We start from the raw sequence: 22533 nt of genomic DNA, 5'->3' as shown, positions 1-22533 counted from the left end.
GAATGGCAGCATGTTACAGCAGCTGTCGCCTAACTTTGAGTTTAAGGTTCTCTGTATGGCATTCACAGCATCAATAAACATTAAAAAGCTAGCTATGCTTCTACTGATTGGAGGAAAGCGCTTTTGCCAAGTGCTTCCGACAAAGTCAATGGACTGAAAGACAGAAACAAGTCTAGACATTAGAATAGCCTGCATGACTGCAAAACTGCAAAGGAAGATGGACATTAACTCCCTCTGTCAGGGACTGTTTAATAGTTCATATCTATCTATCTGGACAAACATCGTGTTCATACATAAGTAACCAGGACACAAACGCTTGTTCATGATATTTAGACAGTTTATTGGGGGGTTTTGTTCATGTCAGAGTTGCAATGGAGGAGGAATTAGAAACAGCAGCAGCAGCTCAGTGAGGAGGGAGCGCCGGGGTGACGTCATGGTGAAGCACATCCTCAGCAGCAGGAGGGGTGAGGCGGCCAGCCGCTGATCCACCGGTGTCATGGCTTCCTAACAGGAGGGGGAAGCGCCTGAGAGGAAAAACAAGGATTTTTCTTGAGTGCCCGACCGATAACCAGCCTTTCCAGACCCCTGAGATTGGGACAGAGGGGCCCGGCCTCCCTTTTTTAGCCCCCTCACACACGGCCGCCCCTTGGATCCGGGATATACTTTAATTTTTATTGGTGAATTTCCATTCGTAAACCGTGGAAGATGGCCGACGTGCCGGCGGAGTGCACCATCAAAGTGATGTGCCGTTTTAGGCCCCTGAATAGCTCCGAGGTGACCAGAGGCGACAGATACATTCCCAAGTTTCAAGGGGAAGAAAACGTCATAATCGCGGTGAGTTGTTTAGTGCTGCTACCTATTAGACAGAGCCCCCGGGCACAGTCAGCAGTACGCCATTTTTGATTGTCTTGTAGCTACGGTAGTTAGCACCTTAGCTTGTTAGCTAACGTTAGCAAAGGTTGACCTGCTCACCGCTGGCCCTTACGATGTAGCTAACACCTAGCGCCACCAAAAACCAGACCGTAACATTTAACTCCTTACGTATTCGGTATTCAATCGGCAGAAGGATTCAGTTTTACATTTTTCTTTTTTTTTTTTAAAGTCAGACAAATTGCTGTCGCCGTGAAATGTCTCCATTCGCAGTTGCCCTGTCATGGCTAACGAGCTGTCATTCAACAAAGCCACAAACACACTGGCAGGCACAGGTTAAAATGTCGCCAGCGTTTACCTGCCAATCCCGCACGCGTTTTTTACTCAATTTTTATCCCAACATTTATTAATAAGTACAATTGCAGCTGTAGCGATAAAGCTTTTAATTATGAACAGTTTGCGTCAGCATAAAGCGTAAGCCAGCTTTGATTTAGAAGTGGCTAACAGTTGGCTAGCAGGCTAGGCCAGCTGGTAGTTGACAGATTAGCCGGCCTTGGCTAGCTGGCTAGTTTTAATACTGTTGCTTAATTAAAGCTAGCATTAGCTAGCTCACCAGCTGGCTACATAACCAAACCTGTTGTAGACCAAATTGTTTTGTAGATAACTTAGAATTAAAATATGCCTCCATTAAGGGACAGGAAACAGACAGTGGTAACGTCAAAATAATAACAGTGGAAATGGCCCATTAGGTGCAGGCCAGTGGTATTGTGTTGGCCTCAACCCAACAGACACAACTACAATCTACACACTTGATCTGTTTTCTTTTAATGAGGATTTTCTGTTTGGGATCAAACAAGTTTGTTGTATTTGGTTTAATTGGCCCTCTAGTGATTCAGACCCCCTCAGCACTTGATAAGGATAATGGGCACAACTTCCACAGCTGACAAAAGAAGGAAATGCCTTTTACTAATGCAACACCACCTCACCTCTACTTTACTGAATCAACAAAGAGTTTGCCCTTAGATTAGTTTGCAAATGATATATGCTCTGTCATAATACATCCAGACATTTTTTCTCTAAAAAGGCACCGTATGCACAACCTGCCAATGCCACTGCGTGCCTCAGTACGGTAACTTTATAAAAGGAAAAGGGGGGAAAAGGTTGGTCTTATCATGTGTTGTATGACTGTAGTAATTAGGAAGTATAATTGTGGTTTAATAGGCAGGCTGACATCTCAAGTTTGTACATGCAAAAGGCAATACGCGCCTTTCATTTGAATACAATCTTGGTTAAACATTAGGTTTGATTCTCTTTGTGGACTTTGGTGTCTTGCGTACTTGTGCTTTAGAAGAGTTTACAAGGCAATAGAAACTGGTCTTGAATACCATTCAAAATGTGGCAAGGTTTGGTTGAGTGGATATGAATCACATCTTCTTTGCAGTTAAACTACTAATTTAGGTGTTGAATTTAGAATACAACAGGACCATTCATTTTCTCTCATGCATAATGGAGGACACTGTTGTCGTTGTGGGGACTTCTTGAATAGTTTTGCTGACACTCACTTCAGGCCTTTAACTAATAGCAAGCATACTGTCCGTGCCCCTCAGGCATGGTGCAGCCCTGCCCAGCTCAGAGTGCCAGTCATGGTGCCAAAATACCAGTGCACATTGTGATGGACACAACTGTTGCAGGCCAGAGACTAGTAGCCTCATCTGCTTTGAGAAGTACAACACTTACAGTGCCCATAAGCAGCAGCACAGGCCTCCTGGGTAATCCCCCTGTGTTTTCTCTCCTGGTAACCAGCTGTTCAACCAATCAGAGCAGGCCGTTGGCCGAGCGCTGGGCGATCTCTCCGGGTGGGGAGGTAATTATTATGGTGATGTACTTTGTTTTGCAGATGCTCTTATCCATGGTGACTGACTCCCTTAGCTTATATTTTTATCCGTTTTGAAACAATCTAGGGCGTGGACCCCGTATTAGAGCTGAAGCCTCGACAGCAGTGCTTGGCCAGTGACGAAACTGACCACACTATGTGATGCAAAGACGCCTGACAACAGCTTCATAGTTGCAGATCTTGGTGATGATGCTTGATGCTCCTATATTTACAAAGGGGCACTGATTGCCCACACCAGAGAGTTTGTTTGTCTCCCAGTATATTCCTGCAGTATGCCTTTCCTCAGCTGTGGCTCACGTTAGAGTCCTGCCAGTCTTTTGCTGGAAAAAGAAGTGAGATGAAGTTTCCAGATGAGGGGAAAGGGATGTCGTAACTAGCTTGGTTTGCCAGCGCAGTGTGAGTGTGCAGCAGGTGACTTATTCATGCATCCATTACTTCCCTGTAAGTTTTTCACATAGAAGATCAGGTCATTCCTCCTATGCTTCACTATCAGCTTTGCATCCTGTGGTCTGGGACGACCTGCAAGAACGCAACTGAGCTACTTTTAGACCACATAGTGGTGGACGTGCGTGAGAGAGGAAAGGATTAAAGAGATCAGTAAAATTGCTCACAACATATTTAAACAAGTCAGTAGCATGAAAGCAATTGATACCTGTTTATTTTTCAGCCAGCTGTTTAATTGGAAACAAGGTTAACAACAGACCCAAACTGATAAAACTGACCTATTTCGCCTAGCAGCACCAATCCAATTAGATTTCATGCATCATACAACATGAATCATGTGGATGCTGCAGAATAGCCTTGTACTGTGTGTTGCTGTTGCTCTCTCTTGAATAGCCTGGGCAAGTATCATAACATAGACATTGGGAAGCAAGAATGTGACAGAGCACTTATTAGTACTTTAACAATGCTTTTCACTGTAATTACATTTTCAGCAAGTAATCCCATCAGGCAGAAGTGTAGGTAATGGGGCCAGGGACAGCAGAAACAATGAGGACTTTAAACTCAGGCTGCGTTATTGTTTGCAGACAGCGCCTGGCAGGCCTGATAGCGGCTCAGCGCCCCTGTTATGGGCAGGTTTAATTGCAAGGATGTGGGTCGCTGGAGTGAATTATCAACGTCTTAAGATGCTGCTGGTCCGTGTTGCACCGAGCTTTGCTTTAGATGTGACCGTCTGTCAGGGAGGATTATGAGCCAGAGTGCAAATTGAGGACATCTCAGCTGTAGTACTCCGAATAATTCTGGTGCTGTAGCTTTAATGCCTGGCGGTGACATATAACTGGCTTCACCTTGAGTTATGAATGTGCTTACATGTACCACGAGAAAGCCCTAATCATTAGCGTCTCCAAGGTATCACCAGCCACTTAGCAACATTCTCAGTCATATCCTGCTCCTGCTTACAGGTGTTAACACTGAATCTGGCTATGCAACTATTCTACTGCCACTAAGGTGTGTATGTTTTGCAATCTGGGGTACCTCATGCTCTCTTATGCTCAAACTCTGAATATACCACAACTAGAACCCCACCCATCATGCAGGAGAAGAGATGAGTCAACTGGGACTTCAGCCCTCCAAAGACTGCGTGCCATCTCAGTTGAACCGGAGAATTGCTTGCAGCATCAGTTTTATTACCTTGCAGTCGCTTTCTTAAATCCAGCTATTGATTGCTGTCTTTTGCTTTGAAGTTTTGATTGGCCCACGGGATATCACGATCAGCTATACGCTCTTTAGCAAGTGGTAAAAGCTCACGGTGTAGTTTAGTTTATTATAAATGTTGTGCCTTGGTTGTTGGAGAGGAGTTCAAACGGGATGAGAGAAGCTGTAGCTTCTAGTTAGCTGGTTAGCTTAAAGCCAGCAGAGGGTAAATATGTCATCAAGTTGTGACAGCGTTTGGATGTCCTGGTGGCAAGACTGACCTTGAAACGCATCGCCCCCCAGTTTCTGTCTGGCAGGGGATCTTTGTTGCATGGAATCCATCATGTTTAACCTAATTTCCTGTTACCTCTCTGTTGTCCCTATCAGACAAAGGCAAACATGTCTGAAAACACACTTTTCCATCAGTGAAACACACACATTTTGAAAATCTAGCTACAATCGGAGGGGGCTGTGTGCAGTCATAGCACATCATATCATGCTATATTGATTGCAAACTAACAACTGTTACTGCCATAGGACATGCAGAATGCATGGTGCATGGTGCTGAACAAATGTTGAATGTATATTTCAGTTGGTGAAAGAAATTAGTACACGCAGATCTGTTTAGCAGACATGTCACAGATTATTTTGAGCAAATTTACACAATAATGGGTTTTGTTTTGGCACTGTACACACGGCTCACTCACTTTTCTTCTTCTCTCGTGCTCTAGGGAAAACCATACATGTTTGACAGAGTGTTTCAGTCAAACACAACACAGGAACAAGTGTACAATGCCTGCGCCCAGAAGATTGTCAAAGGTGAGGCGTTACTTTTGTTTTTCTCCATAGTCTATGATCACACACCAGGCATGTTATTCGGTGTACACAGCGTAAATACAAAAACTATTTAAATTTGTGCTTGAATTAGTTCTGTGTGGTGTCTTGTAGATGTTCTGGAGGGATACAATGGAACAATTTTTGCATATGGGCAGACCTCATCTGGCAAAACACACACCATGGAGGTAAAGTTGACTTCTTCTATGTTGCGCATTTTCAAAAGAAGTGCATCTCTTTCCTTTTTGACTTTAAATCTTCACGTCATTACATTTAATTCATTGGCTCTCTGTTTACAGGGGAATCTCCATGACACAGATTCTATGGGCATCATCCCCAGGATAGTGCAAGATATCTTCAACTACATCTATTCCATGGATGAAAACCTGGAGTTTCATATCAAAGTAAGGAGTTGGAGGCAAACTGTTGAACTGTCCCACCACTGGTTGAGAAGCAGAGTGCTGCAATGGTTAGAGAGACATTTTAAGCCCCAAATTCAAATTACAGCTTCAGATAATGTGTTTAAAATGTGATATTTATGGCTGACCATCCCAATTTTAAACAGAAACTGGGTGCTAGTAACAATCTATGTACTACCTGATTTGCAGATTTCTGTTGCAAATCATTTTTCTCTGGCACTTGATGCTGCTGTATCATATTTCCTGGCTGACTCTCCACCACGTTTGTTGAATATTATTCTTGAAATATAAAATGTGGTGTTGGGAATTAGAGATGGTGAAATGTGACTTGATTTACTTGATTCTATTTAATTAACAGTATTATTTGCTATATAGAAAATATATGACTGTCTAACTTGTGTTGACATGTGACTTTAGCTGCCTGTCCAAACATGGCCAAAGTGTAACTATCCGAATCCCTGCAAGGCAAACGTGAAGAAATAAATTCAGTTATTCAGAAATTATTAGAAACGTGGCTCAAAACAACTTCAAACATCTGGTTTGTTGGAGGTGATTTTTGTTTCTGTGCATCTTGGATTTTCCCTTATTCATAATGATTAGAAATGAATGGCACCTTTGTCTTTTGTATTGTTATAAAAGCCTGTATAATATTTCTATTTTATCATTTACACAAAACAAGGAAACCCCCCATGTGTATTTTCTCTGGTCTGATCTGTCAGCTGGATTGTTAAATAATGAGTCTTTCTTTGTTCTCAGGTTTCATATTTTGAAATTTACTTAGACAAGATCCGGGACCTTTTGGATGGTAAGTGGTTGTGATGATGCCATTGACACTGTATTCATCCTCTCCTAGTGCTAACAGACATGTCATGACTGAATGTTGATATACTAAGCAGACCTTTGCAAGACAATGTATGTCATTCTCACATTACCTAGTTTTTAATGATGTTGTCAAAAACAATAGAAGAACCATTCTGGTTCAAGACCATTTGAGATTTGTAGACCAGAGATCATCCACAATAGCAGCAGAAATGGAAGCAAATGCTTGGTTAGATATTTTATCTGTATACATTTTTAAATTTTGAAATGTTTAGGGCAGTAAAAATTAAATCCACAGTATGCCATGTGCTTGTAGTGCAAAGTTGATTTCCCTGACTCGTTTTTTTCCTCTCATCTCCAGTGTCAAAGACCAATTTGTCAGTGCATGAAGATAAAAACAGAGTACCCTATGTCAAGGTGAGCCCTAACCTATCAAGTATGCAGGAAAACCTGTTTGTGAAGGCCAATAATCTCACCTCATATTCTGCTTTTCCTAAAAGGGCTGCACTGAGAGATTTGTCTGCAGCCCAGAAGAGGTCATGGATACAATTGATGAAGGCAAATCAAACAGACATGTAGCAGTTACAAGTAAGATACAGTCCTGTTGTTTTACAACCATGTGTGTCACAAATCCATTGACTGAGGTGTTTGCATAACGTTTTGATCACATGGCTGTCATCTCTCCTTTAGACATGAACGAGCACAGCTCCAGGAGTCACAGTATTTTCCTGATAAACGTCAAACAGGAGAACACTCAGACAGAGCAGAAGCTCAGCGGCAAACTTTACCTGGTGGATCTGGCTGGCAGTGAAAAGGTACAGAGAGTCAGAGGAAGGCTGAGTGATTTCGTGGGTCTTTATTTTTAGATTAAGTACTGTAATCTACATTTGTGGTAGACCCATTTCCCCTGTATTGTCTACTTGGGCTGGGTTCAGATTAGAGTCTTTTCTTTTGTTTTAAACATTGAGCTGCACAAACCCTAGTTGAGGTCATTGTTTGTGATTTTTCAGGTCAGTAAAACAGGAGCAGAGGGAGCTGTGCTGGATGAAGCCAAGAACATCAACAAATCTCTGTCGTCTCTGGGAAACGTCATCTCTGCTCTGGCTGAAGGAACGGTCAGTAACTCTACATCAATGCTCTTTAGTCGTAGAGATTTTGGTGTTATTTCTGCAATTAAATTTGCAATTATGAAGATCCATTTGTTGAATACATCTTCTTCTGTGGGCTTTGCTCTTTCAATTTGCAGTGTAAGTAAAAGAGGTGAGATAAATGTGTTTCCTAATGTTACCGTGACACCGTTAACAGTCTTGTCAATTAAGCTTTAATCTTTACTTCAGAATATAATGAGCCCAAATTTGTTTTTGGCATTATCATGTTGCATATTAAGCACAAAAATGTTAGGTCTGTTTTAACCTCAGGTGGTGATTTTTCCAAAACGTTTTTATATCCTTTAAAAATTACAGACATTAGTGTTGATGTAGCAGTCATAAGGAAAGTGTACTGACAGAGCTGACAGAGTAAGGTGTGCATCTGGAAAAATGGCATCTTTTTCAGTTATCTATCTGTGAAAGTGCCATTTTCAACCATCTATGGGTGCTTTGTGCTGCAGAAATAACTTAGCAGATAAAAACTTTCCTTCAAGCAATGTTTTGCTTTAGCTGCTGCTTGGCAATTTCACACTTTTCACTCTAATCAACAATTGGTTTGTTCAAAGGCCCCTCGGCTCTGTAAACAACCTGGGGCGGGCAGCCGCTGATATATTGGTGATGGTCTAAAACAAATGAGCTATTGTACAGAGATGTCTCACTCCCGACTGGGCGTAGCGCAGTCTTAAGAATTATAGCAGACTACTACAGCTTTGCTATTTGTATCAATACCAATAATATATCAAGTGATCATTTAACTACCATCTAGTTTTACTAAAGTCATGATAATGGTAACCGAAGACATCACATCCTGTTGGCTCAGTGTTGGTGCAACCGCAAGCCTCTTCTTTGGTTTCAGTACAGCAGCAACAGCATGTTTAGGTGTGTTATCCTAACAGAAGGAACACTGTTTTCTTTTGTACTTTCTAACTCGGGGCTTTGTCACATCTGCCATTATTGTTGAGGTGATGCACCACTCAGATCTAGATGCACCTTGTCTTATCAATGACCCACACATAGAATATATGGCATTTGCTTTCTAAGTAGCAAGCCATTTCTTTCCCCTCACATTTTTGGGCTGTAAGAAGAGGTGGTTTGTATTTCAGGGGAGGTGGCCTAGCTGCGCAGTGAACTACTGTGGTGAAACTGATTTGTGGTGTAAAAGGTGTTTTACTTCTCAGTTAATTGATGAACTGAAGGTTTTCTACCAAAACAATTTGTGCTCCACTCATCAAATTTTCCTGTATGTATATGTACCTGTGTATACTAGGCCTACATCCCCTACCGAGACAGCAAGATGACCCGTATCCTGCAGGACTCGCTGGGTGGTAACTGTCGAACCACCATTGTTATCTGCTGCTCGCCTTCCTCCTACAACGAGGCCGAAACCAAATCCACTCTCATGTTTGGACAAAGGTTGGTGGGCCAGTAGAACAAAGACAAGCCATACTGCTCTATGTTATTTCTTCAGTTTGTAATATAGATAGTAGCCTAAAATGGAGTTGAATGTGTAAGTGTGCACATGTTCATAATCATTGCCACAGTTGATCCAGTAATGATTCAAGCTTTGTTGCTGGTACATTGATGTGCCTTTTTGAAGGAATTATGGTGCATACAATTTCCTTACTCCTTTCAGTGGAATAAAATGTGTTATTTTCTACATCCAGAGCAAAGACCATCAAGAACACGGTCACCGTTAACATCGAGCTGACAGCAGAGCAGTGGAAGCAGAAGTATGAGAGGGAGAAGGAGAAGAATAAGACCCTCAGGAACACGGTCACCTGGCTGGAGAACGAGCTTAACCGCTGGAGGAATGGTGAGGAAGTGGACTGTGTCTTATTCCACTGTTTCATCTACACCAATCCACAGATATCTATAGAAAAGATAGTTTCTAACTTTTTACATTTGATTCAGATTGATTTTTCATTTTGGAGCTAGAATTTAGTTTTGATTCTGTGTGTTGTCATTCCAGTGCAAGCTGCAATAAGGGCTGGACGATGAAACAATAACAATAATTGTCTCAATATAATTTTCCTCATAGAAATTTAACAAATGTTTGATGAATGTTGAATATATTTAAAACACCCATACTATAGTCAAGGGTTTTGCTAATGAACCTAAAACGCTAGTTGTCACCCGCCGTTAAACAGAAAAAAAAGAGGAATAAGAAGAAAAAAGTACTGAATTTCACCAAGTGGACCCAGAAGTCAGGACAGAACAGGGACGAGGATCATAACCGGCTCTTAAGTTGGAACAGGGTCATGATCTCCTGATACCTGAGTCTCACTGAGCTGCTCTTGGCTCATTAATCATTAAAGTTGTTAACACTACGATGTGTTTTAAGCTCTATTCAGAAATATTGGGCAAAGCCTTTGGTAAGACACTTGTTTTCTCAGCAGTATAGATGTATAATAGAGAGGAAATTATGACCCGTTGAACTTCCTAACACTAGTTCTTAGCAGCTTATAATGCATAATCAAAACTACTAGTGCAAAGATTTTTTCAATCAAATCAAATATTTAAAAAGAATACAGTCAGTACAATCAATATAGTGCCATCATTTATTGCCTAATCAAAAATCAACCTTGCCGTAAGCAAACATCAGCCTTTAAACTTGGCAGAAATAATTTGACATTTATTGTGATAATTATCTACCAACTGATATGAGCATTTTTACCATGATAACATTTTTGGCCACTTCGCCCAATCCTATGTGCAATGCCAGACAGAGATTCTGTCTTAGATTCTTGCTATATAAAACACCAGTACTCAACTTTGTATCGTTTGAAGAGCTGGTTTTGGTCTAAAGTTTATTCGGAAGAACTTACTTAAAACTCCTTTGAAAGTACAAATGATGTTTCTTACACACCACTTGTTCATACTTAATGTGTGTGTGTGCTCCCACCTCAGGTGAGAGTGTGCCAGTGGAGGAGCAGTTTGACAAGGAGAAGGCCAACGCAGAGGTGCAGGCCCTGGACAACATACTCAACGACAAGCCGGCCTCCACGCCCAACATGCCGGGTGGTCGCCTCACTGATGTGGAGAAGGACAAGTGTGAGGCTGAGCTGGCCAAGCTTTACAAACAGCTGGATGATAAGGTGAGGGAGGGAGGGAACTTTCATGAATGTGGGTTTGCAGACATATCATAAATTCATGTTTTACACACTACTTATACATTTAAACAAGAATATCTCATAATGTATTTGATCATAAAATAATAATCAAGAAGAATGACATGTCAAGGTAACTAAAGAGTAGTTAAGAAGACCGAATCCTTCATCTTTCTTCTGTGGTCAACTTAACTGGATGGTTTCCATTTAATTCATCTTAATTGAGAGATTTTAGAAAGAAGCAACACAAGAATCAACTCTTTGATTTTAATGTACTTCTGTTCTTTGGATCATAGGCCACCAGATGTGGCATTATTTTTTAATTTCTAGTAGTAAATGTTAATTCATACAGGTCACCTTCTGTTAGATGTCCTGCTGAATGCTACAGCATGAGGAACCATATGACTTAAAGCTGTTGGATGTGGAAATCCAACTTTTGATTTTCTTTTAGAGACTACTGACTATTTGATTTTGACGTTAAAAGCCAATAATCTCATGCAGGTTTTTTCATTGTCAACTTGTCATTGTACACAGTCACAAATATCCATTGTATTTGTTGAATAATGCAAGCTAAACAGGTGTATACTTGTACAAATATATATCTTTGCTTGGCATTGGAGCAGCTGTCGCGATTAAATGGAATAATGCTGATTCCTTTTGGACAAATTCAGATGTTCTAATACAAAAAAGTAAATAAAAATAGTGTCTCTTTTAATTTTTCCAAGGCTTTTTTCAGTTATCAGTAGTCACGCTGTACTTACCATCCCCAGTGATATCCTTCCTGATTCCTGATGTGAATGCTAATGCTGCTTTGTGTCTCGGCGCTTCGCAGGATGAGGAAATCAACCAGCAGAGCCAGCTGGCTGAGAAGCTTAAGCAGCAGATGCTGGAACAGGATGAGGTGAGTAGTAGAGGTCCAACAGGTGGAGGGAAGACACAGGTGCAGAGAGACCTCTTGATCTTTGTAGTTCCACAGTGTAGTGTGAGGTAACACATTAAGCTATCAAATTGTATTCATATTTTACTTACCCTAGACCTTTGGTTTCAAATGGAGCTACGACCTTCAATTCTGTTAGAATTTACTGTGATCATTTTGTCCAGTACTCATACTTTCACTCTCACTGGGTTTTGGTAGGAGATCTGATGTATTACTGATAAGCAATTTGGGTTTTGCACAATAAATGTCACAACTTTGATGAAAACAACTTAAGGAACAAGAATTTTAGTAGTCTTGGACCATAGTAGCAGTTTGATAATAGTCTTAGTCAAAAAGGAGGAACACTTGTTTGTTTTGATAACGGATCAAATAAAAAGGAAAATTGCTTATTCATCCATATCGTTACAAGCACTGAATAATTTCTGCAGCCCTAATGCATTTGAAAACAAGTAACAAACAAATTATAATGCTTGCCCTGCTTGCAGCTTCTAGCCTCCTCCCGGCGCGATCATGAGAACCTCCAGGCAGAGCTGAACCGCCTGCAGGCAGAGAACGAGGCCTCCAAGGACGAAGTGAAGGAGGTGCTGCAGGCTCTGGAGGAGCTGGCCGTCAACTACGACCAGAAGAGCCAGGAGGTGGAGGATAAGACCAAGGAGTTTGAAGCCATCAGCGAGGAGCTTAACCAGAAATCGGTGAGCTGTGGGCAAATATCAGCATGTCCACACAGATACCAACACTATGATTAAACTTCAGCCTGCAGGGATGGAGGAAAAAAGAAAAATACATACACACCTGCATGCACAGTTATTGCTGCTACAGCCTCTTCATTTTGATATATGGCAGCAATAACAAGAAGAGGGATATATATAAGATGAACATGTATAGTATGTGAAAATAGTTGCAGAAAGTAGAAAGTAGAAATTGTTCTCTGCTCCCAAGATGTTTTTTTGTATTTCCTTCCTATTGCTGTTTTTTCTCCATTTAAAAACGACAGAACACACAGAGACAAAGAATGAACTCTCTCTCTCCCTGCAGTCCATCCTGTCGTCTCTGGACTCTGAGCTCCAGAAGCTGAAGGAGATGTCCAACCACCAGAAGAAGAGGGTGACCGAGATGATGTCATCACTGCTCAAAGACCTTGCTGAGATCGGCATCGCCATAGGCAGCAATGACATCAAGGTACTGAGATGCCTTGTGCTTGGTTACTATAGCAACACTAAGGCTACAGTAGCAACATCGGCCTCTAGAAATGTAGAGGAAGAAGTAGTTGGAATTGTTTTAGTGGTTGATAAGACTCGATCCTTTCACAGGATCTTGTAGTGATACAATGATTGAAAAAAAAACGTTCAGGCCCATGAACACCTGGTTCTACTTTCCCCTCACCTCGCTTTATCCTCCACGTGGTCGTGTCTCTTCAACCCTCTCCTTCTGCCCTTACAGCAACACGAGGGCGGCAGTGGCATGATAGACGAGGAGTTCACAGTGGCCCGTCTCTACATCAGTAAGATGAAGTCAGAGGTGAAGACCATGGTGAAACGTTGCAAGCAGTTGGAGAGCACCCAGTCCGAGAGCAACAAGAAGATGGACGAGAACGAGAAGGAGCTGGCCGCTTGTCAGCTGCGCATCTCTCAGGTATGTAGAAACTAACCTCAAGCAATGTGGTGAGCTGAAAACGTACACATGACTGATCCGTGTGTGCATGTAAAGAAAGAACATTTTAAGTTCTGACTCCTCATAATGACTGGATGTATAAACCTCTGTCTTATTTCTTCTGCCTCCAGCATGAAGCTAAAATCAAGTCCCTGACTGAGTACCTGCAGAACGTGGAGCAGAAGAAGAGGCAGCTGGAGGAGAACGTGGACTCTCTTAATGAGGAACTTGTCAAGCTCAGCGCTCAGGGTATGTCACTGTTTGAGTACAGAGCAAGAGACGCAGCAGTGACTCAGCATTCTCTTCAAGTCCACTTAAATACCTTTAATGGTAACAGGAGCTATGGAATAAAAGTTAAATAGCCTCTGAGGAACTCTTCAACCTCAACATGGTCATCCAACTGATTTAGAATTGGAACAGACAAGACTTTTGTAAGGAAACCAGTTGTTAGTTCACTGATATATGGATCTACTGTAATGTAGAGTGCTTACAATATTTATTATGTGGCAAGAACCAGAATCTGGATTTAATTTTTAACTAAGTACAATTGGAACTGGTTTGAAGTGTAAACAATATCCAATTCTTACTGATTTTCATATTTCTGTTTCACAGAGAAAGTCCATGCTATGGAGAAAGAGAATGAGATCCAAACTGCCAATGAGGTCAAGGTATGTTCCCCAGGCCCCATCAAACAATGCACACTGCAGTTTTCTAGATCCCACTAGAGGGAGGAAGTTGATTCAAAATGTTTCTGTTATTTCTGGTTGGTGTCGCCATCAACAAACATTTGAAAGCTGAAAGTTATGAAATTGCATCCTAAACAGGAACTTAGTTTAGATCCAGTACCAAAACGTATTGTGTAAAGAATCCCAACATGCTAAACACTGGTTTTGTTAACTTTTATTAACTTGCTGGTATGTTGGTCTTTTACTGTGGGGTTTTTTTTTTTTGTAAACTCCTCTATCAAATGAATAACATGTAAATGCTGTTTGTGTGTGTGTTCAGGAAGCGGTGGAGAAGCAGATCCACTCCCACCGTGAAGCTCATCAGAAGCAGATCAGCAGCCTGAGAGATGAGCTGGACAACAAGGAGAAGCTCATCACCGAGCTGCAGGAGTAAGACTTACATTTCTGTTGTCCCCAGTCATTGTTCCATTAGAAATGAATGATGTATGTTAGAATAGACAAAATGGCATTAGAAAATCACGAGGAAAATAATGATTTAATTGTGATAATTAGGATACATTTTTATCCTGTTACAGCTGTTATTACAAAGAAATAATACTTATTATTCATACAGATTCAGAGATGTAATCAATGTGCTCATATAAACGTTATGTTGTCTGTTCCAGTCTGAACCAGAAGATCATGCTGGAGCAGGAGAGGCTCAGAGTGGAGCACGAGAAACTCAAATCCACTGACCAGGAGAAGAGCCGCAAGCTGCATGAGCTTACGTATGTGTCCACTGGTCAACGTGCACTCTGTTGACTCAGTTAAATGGCCAGATACAATACACGTACAGCCATTTATCACCATGTGCATATATTTTGAACAGAGGCTCAGCACATGTGCAGCATCTGTTTACTGTCTGTAATTTCTCTCGTGTGTATCACTTTGGACTTAAACTGTTATTGTTGTTGTTCAGGGTGATGCAGGACAGAAGGGAGCAGGCCAGACAGGACCTGAAAGGTCTGGAGGAGACAGTGGTGAGTTTATAGAAATCAACTGATTATTAAAAGCACTGATTGTGGGCCTGTCTCATCCCTTTGCAAGTAGAACATATCAGAGAAACACAAATCACATCAGTAAACTACAAGTCTGGCAGATAATATTTACAGTAAATTTAACATGACTACAAATAAAACACCAGTCTTGGTATTGAGGTTTTAATAATGGGGGGACATCTGTTAATATTTGCTGTTGCTGTCAGTTTCTATGATCTAAATTGATGTCTGCTGCGCTCATCTCTTCGATCTAGCATTTCGTTCAGTCTGTTCCAAACATCTCAATCAAGCTAGTTTATATTCTGATTTTGATTGCATCTTCTTTTTCCATTCAAGGCCAAGGAGCTGCAGACCCTGCACAACTTGAGGAAACTTTTTGTCCAGGACTTGGCTACCAGAGTGAAAAAGGTGAACCACGTGAAAATATCTTCAGTTGCTTTGAAGGGAATTTGTTTATCCAAAAAAGACAGTAGGTCTGCCATGAACAGCAACGAAATAAGGATCACTTAAGTGCTACATATTAAATGACTGTATGATGTGATTATAAATCCCCCCCCTGCGCATTATTAAAGTTTTAATGTGTGTGTTTTATTTGTTGTGCAGAGCGCTGAGATGGACTCAGACGACACAGGTGGGAGTGCAGCACAGAAACAGAAAATTTCCTTTCTTGAGAACAATCTTGAGCAGCTCACCAAGGTTCACAAACAGGTAAGAGTTTATTATACACCCCCAGCAACAATTCAAAGTTTAATGCTTTCCTTTCTAAGATCTCACACTACCCGTCTGACTGATCTCCCTTTGCAGATGTCCTGTTGTTTTTACTTCTTTCTTCTCCATTCATTATTTAATCTTTGTGTATATTTCAGTTTGCTCTACCATCCTCTCCTTGTTCGATCTCTCTGCGCTCTTCCCCCCGTTTCTTTCCAACTGATCGACTCCTGTAGAAAAGTAGATGAAGGAAATGATTTAAACCGATGCAAACTGTCCCACAGCTGGTGCGTGATAATGCAGACCTGCGCTGTGAGCTTCCTAAACTGGAGAAGCGTCTTCGCGCTACGGCTGAGCGGGTCAAGGCCCTGGAATCTGCTCTGAAGGAGGCCAAGGAGAACGCTGCCCGCGACCGCAAGCGCTACCAGCAGGAGGTGGACCGCATCAAGGAGGCCGTCAGAGCCAAGAACATGGCCAGGAGGGGACACTCAGCCCAGATCGGTTAGTAGGGACGGATGGGATCAGAAACTCAACGATGCCTTCTTTTATTCAGGGTAGAAAATACAGGGTCTCTTGGAGTGTCAAGGAGAAAGTTCTTGTTAAAACCACCATTACACAGATGGTTTACATTTTTACTAATCCTCTGAATGAGAGTTGGTTGCATATGTAAGTACGTCCAATACTGATTAGAAACATTTCAGATATCATAACCCAGTGTAGAAGTTGTCATGCTCGCATTGTGGTGAGATTGGATTAAGTGTAGTTCATCACATCGGGCCAACAGTGGACAAGTCTTGAAGTCCCAATGTGAAACCACAGAGAGAAAGAGGAGTACATTTAGACATTTATTCAGAAAGACACTCAATGATTGTACACTCAAGGATTCTCCACCACATACTTAATTCCCTTTCTCTGATTTGCAGTGAGTGTTTAAGCATTTTTCCTGTTAGATTGACGGAGGAGATCTTAGAAAAACAGCATAATTTGTGTTTTGTCTGAATTGAAATGCAAATCTCCCTGACATCGCAAACAACAGTGTTTATCTGAAAAAGCCAATCCCCTCTCTCCTCTTTCTCCCGTCTTCAGCCAAGCCCATCCGGCCCGGGCAGCAGCCGGTGGCATCTCCCACCCACCCCAACATCAACCGCAGCGGAGGAGGCTTCTACCAGAACAGCCAGACTGTGTCCATCAGGGGAGGAGGCAGCGGCAAACCAGACAAGAAGTGGGTGTAACTTTTCTAAGGAGACAATGTGTCATTTAAGAGACGCGGTAACTAAAGAGAGAGCGTTAAACCACAGCTCTGGTGACAGTAAATAACCAAGCTACTACGCCTGGAAGCACTGAATATTCTAGTTTTCTTTTTTTTCAATTCTGAATGGTGTGAAATAACCAGAACTAACGGGTTAACATACAAGCAGAACAGAGCACGTAATGAAATTATATTACTGATGTCTTCTTGGACACTTTTCTACTATTATATACAACACCACCATATATTAGATACTGTTGCAGTTTTCTGTAAGATGCATTGATGAAATCTCATCATTGATGTTCAGTACTGGTTGAAGACCTTCCAAAGGGAGGATGAGGTGCAGAAATATGTTTTTTTTTAAGGAATCACATTCGAGCTTACATCAATTTTTAATAGTACAAGTATTGCTTTAATCAGTCAGTGATCAGTTTTTAGTGTGCATGTGTTAATATTCAGATTTTCCTTGTTTGGTTTTGCGTCACAGCAGCCTCATGTATGCAAAAGCTGCCTCCTGTTTGCTTAAACTGAAACTTGTCTGACACGTCCTGATTATAACTTGTCAGCTGCGTGATGGATGGTAGCAGTCGTGTGAGCAGTAAGTGCGACGTTCAGTAACGACATCCTTTCTTTTTGTTTATCTGCAGCTGAAGAGCAGCGGGACCGAAGGAAGACACCACTGAAGAAGCCAATATCACCCCCCCGCCCACCCTGACAACCTGTCATTCCATTACAGCGAACAGGCTCCTCGGCGCTGCTTTGGAGCCATGAAGGAGTTTCTGAATTATAAATATATATATATAAATATTCCTGGCCTGTACAGCTCCAACCCCCCTCACCTCCACCCACTCCCCCCAATCTCATCATGACTTATCTCTTTTTCTCTTACTGGACATAATTTAAAAAGTACCACACATTTGATTTCCAAAAAGACAATGTAATATTCTTATCCACCAAAACCAAACGCAGTCTTGAGCGCAGCCTCGGCGAGCGAAACCACGCGCACCTCAAATGTGTAGCTTCGGTTTTTGATTTGCACAGTCTGTCGTCATCCGTCGTCGTCGTGCGAGTAGTTCTGCACTGTGCCAAGCTGAATGTAACAGTAGCAAGAGTCGGGGAAAAAAAAAAAAAGAATAAATAAAAGCAAACAACCGTGTAAAGAGACACACAAAAAAAAAAAAAGCCCCCCCCCCCAAAAAAAAGGAGACCCTACCACGAGAAATCGCTTGGCTAACTTCTGTACATTTCATCACTACTATTATTGGTTGTTAACCACACTTTTCTCTGGATAGATTTTACATGCTTCTTTAAGGAAAAAAAACTTAAAAAAGGAAAAAAAATAAACTGTACGGTTTTGAGTTGACTAGATGGCGTCGAGCACTACTGTTCTGTCCGGTCTTGTACAGATGTAAAATTGGCACTACTGCACACGCTTCCCTGGAGAGACACCTGTATGGAAATAAACAGGGGAACAGCTAAATAGGATGAAAAATAAAGAAAAAAAAAAGAAAAGCAAAAGACGTGCGACAGTGTACTGTAGATGTATTTAACTAAATACCTGTTGAGGCCAATTGTTTTTATCATTAAGTTAAAAATAAAACCTATACTCGTTATTGGTGACTTCATGAGAAGGATGTAAAGAATGTAGGAAGGAAGTAAAGAAGGACAAGAGTGATCCGGTTAACACAACAAACTTCCACCTGTTAGCATAGCCCATGCTACGTAGCTAAATGTACTGTTTTTACTTCTCTCAGTGGTTAATAATGCTGTGTCAATGGACGCTATTTATATCTCTCTGCACATTGGAGCACATAGACTGCAGGCGAATAGACTGAGATAGCACACACGATGCTTGTCCTGTCCTAGCTGGGTCACTGTCACTCACTCATCTCCCGGACCTTTTTGTTTTTTAGTCATAAACCTGACTTATCAGGACCTGTTTGATCCCCGTCGTGTCATGATTTCCTTTCAAGGGTGCCTCGCTTCTGTTTTTGTTTTTTGTTTCTTTTGGGTTTTTTTTTTTTTGGTCTTCCTCCTCTCACATCCGTTTTGTTGTTTCTCTAGATTAGGTTTAGGACCTGTAACTGTTCATGCCCCTTTGGTTGTACATTTGCAGAAGGCAACGTGTTTTGCTGGGTTTTATGTACTGTATCTCTTTAATTGTTCCATAGATGGTGTAGATTTGAAGTGGAACGGCGGGTTGTGGGTGTCAGTCGATAGGGTGAGACCCTTTGCCGCTGATCAGCCAGTCAGGAGAGCAGGGTCTCAAATTGCACAACAATCTTCTGTCATAATCTGGAGGAAGCGTTTATTTAACTAAATGTAGTCAGGGGTGTCTGATTTATGTTGGATTTGTTGTCTTTGTTGTATTTTTTTTAGTGTCATTTCATAATTTTTTTTTGATTCATTTTAATTCCCACCACAGTTCTGTTTTTTTTTTTTTTTTCTTTTTTAACCCTGTGAAGCCCCAGTACATTGGCAAAAAGCCTGTTGTGATTGTAACCCCAGCCTGAGAACACTAACATCTTGTTCAAGTGCAATATACTGTAAAATACACTGAATGTGGCTGGCAGGTGTGATCCTGCTCTGCCATGTGGAGTCAGAGCCCCTCTTCCTTGTTAGCTTCTGTCCGCTAACGTTTGGTTCTCAGTGTATTTTCTCATCGGACGCTTCTTTCATTGTCCTTTCTGAAAAGCTGGAACACAATACAGGGTTTCTTCTTTTTTTTTTCTGGACCATATTCTAAAATAAGAGTACTACTGTAGTCGACGGTAAACTCGGTGTAGATGACAGGATGGTCTGACTTTACTCTCCAGTGCAGTAGTAGATATTTAAATTAGTTTCAGCTTTTTAGAAACACAGATTAAAGAAACTTTCTGCTGCAAAATGCATATTTGGCTGAAACGAGTGGAACACATCTAGCTGGAAAAAAGGAAGCGATAGGATTTTGGCTTTGTCTCGTAAGATGTCGTACTAAAACCTGTGACCTTGTAGCAGGACAGGTGGGTTTATTAGCACTTCTTCACAACACCTACACTCATTAAAGCACTCCATACGTGGCTGTTTTTGACTGGAGGGAAGAGAAGCTTCCAAAGCCCTGTGAATGGAACTGTTTGGTGACGGCAAATAATTTAAGTAGTGATAATTACGTCCTCCGAGCTGCAGGGCGGAGTAGCTCCCCCGTATCTACGACAGGACAGTGTTCTGTGTCTATCCAGATGGTTTAATCCCTCTGTGTAATCTTCTAGATTAGTTAAGACTTTGCAGCATGGACCTCAAAATGGTTATCCTTTGACCTTCCACAAAAACTGGATATGAAATGGGGGAAAAATGGTTAATAAAAACAGAAAAGAATACTTATGGTGTTTACCTAAATTAAATTTTGCATTCATTCTAAATTTAAAAAAACAAAACAAAGTGTAGCCACTTTTTTATTACTGTGTAATAGTCGGTCAGTTTTTAAAGGACAGTTTTGAGGATCCATCAGTGGACAAGGTACTGGATCATTCCTGGAGAACTGGGGCACAAATAGCAGGGCTCTGATATGGACGGAGATGGGAAAGTTCATGAGATCACAGTTTTGGATTGATTGCATGATGTAAATGTATGTGTGATTAAATAATTATGAGAAAACACTTGTTTCTCTGTCCCTTTCTTTGTGTCTGGTTAAGACTTACTGACTGTTTTGCAAGAGTTAAACAAATGTAATGAGTCATTTAATGCCCAGGCGCTGATGCTGCTTTGGTTACTTTTTCAGGAACTGAGTCATTTTTTTTGCATTTTTCATTTATTTTTATTTTCTTTTTGATTTTTTTTTATTTCTGTTCAGTTAAGTTTCAGTTACATTCCAGAGTGGGTTTGCTCATTTTATTTTTGTTTTTATTGTTAAAAAATGTTAGTTTATTTTCATTATTTCTTATTTTGATATGTGGGGTGTTTGTCAGAGGCACATTTAAGAAGTTCAGAATTGATATAATGCAAACGCAACACTTTCTGAGGATAGCTTACCCCCAGGCTTAATAAACGTGACAAATAAAGACATTACCTGTATATTTTATTTTAGTGTTGTAAGAGCACAATGCTGTGTTTTTGTTTTTATCTTAGTTAACTAAAATGTTTTTTCACACCTAGTTTTAATTTTTAGTTTAGTGGTACTTAATTCTGATAGCTGTGTTCAGGATATAAACCATATGGCCAGTATTCCTGGGACCTTCTCATAGTTTAGGTTCGGCGGTTTGGGACAGGTCCTTTCTCGGTTTAACACGACACTCCCCCGTTAGCCACTGTACAAAGACAAGTCCATAAAGAAAGTATTTTTTCAATTTGGTGTGTTAGATTTTGAAAGGCCTTCACATAAACTTGACCTCAACCCCATCCAACATGTTTGTAATGACCAAGAGAGAGCCGAGCCTTATCACCTACACTAGTGTTAGAGTTCACTAGTGCTTCTGTGGCTGAATGGGAGCAAACCCCTGCAGCTATTTCTGTTCATTCTTCATCATTTTGAGGTTTGGACCATTGGTTGAACAAAACAAGCATTGTGAGGGTGTCACTATGGGTCAATTAATGTAGATTAATTCAGGAGATAATCAATAGAATAATTTATAATGAAAATCATCAGAAATGCAAAACAGTGACAAATGAGCGCCACCTAAAACAGCAAAGTCCTGCCTTAACATTAATACATGAGCATTAATCAAATGAATAGTATAACAGTCAGCGGACATTTTTCTCCATTGATTAATTTTACTTTGAAAACTTTAAATACATTTTCCTGATCATCATTCCTGATGGGTTAAATACAGAGAACTAATTTCAATTTGTAAAGTGTGCTGTGAAGTATGCTGTACAAAAAAATTGACCATTAAAGGATTATTATTATTATTATTATATTTACCAACTTTTGCTTATGTAACATTTTCAATGCAGGGCTTTCACTTGTAACAGGGTATTTAACTGTGTGGTACTAGTGCTTATTTACCTAAAAGTCAGAATACTGCTTAGTTCATCCAGGTCAAACTTTAATTATTGTTTCACTAACATTTGTATGAGTACTGTTGGTTAGTATATGAAAATATTTGGAGATATTTTTTCTAAACAGATTATTTCAGTATAATATTATCAATAGACCCTATGGAGATCTATGTGTTTTGTTGCCAGGCAACCACAGGTGAAAGTAGCCCCATTTGTGACCTCACCACACAAACGTTACAACGTCATTACATTCCTTACGCAATTCGTAGATAACTTTATTTATTTATTTATTTATTTATTTATTATCTGTCATCTGTCAGTGGGTTTTCAAAAATATCCACTGTCGACAATTTGGGAAATACGTACTAAGCTAAATTAGCTTAGCACACAGACGGAAAACAGGGGCGGACAGTTAGCCTAGCCTTGTCCCAAAGGTAACAGAAACCGCACCCTCACCTCTGCAGCCAGGTAGGTGGATACTGACTTGTACACTGGACTCGGTGAATACACTGGACCGACCGATGTCTTTGTACAGCCGTTTTCTAGCCGCTAGGTGGCGCTGATTC

At 40.9% G+C, this 22533-nt stretch overlaps 1 protein-coding gene across 1 annotated transcript; it reads left to right on the top strand.

Moving 5' to 3' along the window:
- The first annotated feature begins 467 nt into the window (after nt 1-467).
- On the top strand, nt 468-20628 carry LOC139213765 (kinesin-1 heavy chain). The gene is made up of 26 exons (XM_070844392.1): nt 468-834; nt 5131-5218; nt 5348-5421; nt 5533-5637; nt 6409-6457; nt 6833-6888; nt 6972-7059; nt 7162-7286; nt 7482-7586; nt 8887-9032; nt 9284-9432; nt 10527-10714; nt 11559-11627; nt 12149-12355; nt 12699-12842; nt 13104-13295; nt 13445-13562; nt 13926-13981; nt 14319-14428; nt 14665-14766; nt 14958-15018; nt 15373-15444; nt 15640-15744; nt 16029-16245; nt 16831-16966; nt 17641-20628. The coding sequence occupies exons 1-26, from the start codon at nt 706-708 to the stop codon at nt 17642-17644; spliced, it is 2895 nt and encodes a 964-aa protein (XP_070700493.1). The 5' UTR covers nt 468-705; the 3' UTR covers nt 17645-20628.
- Nucleotides 20629-22533: the final 1905 nt, after the last annotated feature.

The sequence above is a fragment of the Pempheris klunzingeri genome, chromosome 15 (assembly GCF_042242105.1).
Source record: "Pempheris klunzingeri isolate RE-2024b chromosome 15, fPemKlu1.hap1, whole genome shotgun sequence".
Taxonomy (NCBI): Eukaryota; Metazoa; Chordata; class Actinopteri; order Acropomatiformes; family Pempheridae; genus Pempheris; species Pempheris klunzingeri.
Note: the sequence above shows the minus strand (reverse complement) of the source record. Positions and strands in the feature narration are given on the sequence as shown.

What these genes read in the sequence shown, in the direction of transcription:
- LOC139213765 (XM_070844392.1), top strand. Translation starts at nt 706, where the DNA reads ATGGCCGACGTGCCGGCGGAGTGCACCATCAAAGTGATGTGCCGTTTT. An exon ending in ACAGAGTACCCTATGTCAAG is followed by an intron (nt 6,889 to 6,971) that starts GTGAGCCCTAAC and finishes TTTTCCTAAAAG; the next exon opens with GGCTGCACTGAGAGATTTGT. An exon ending in TGGCTACCAGAGTGAAAAAG is followed by an intron (nt 15,445 to 15,639) that starts GTGAACCACGTG and finishes TTTGTTGTGCAG; the next exon opens with AGCGCTGAGATGGACTCAGA.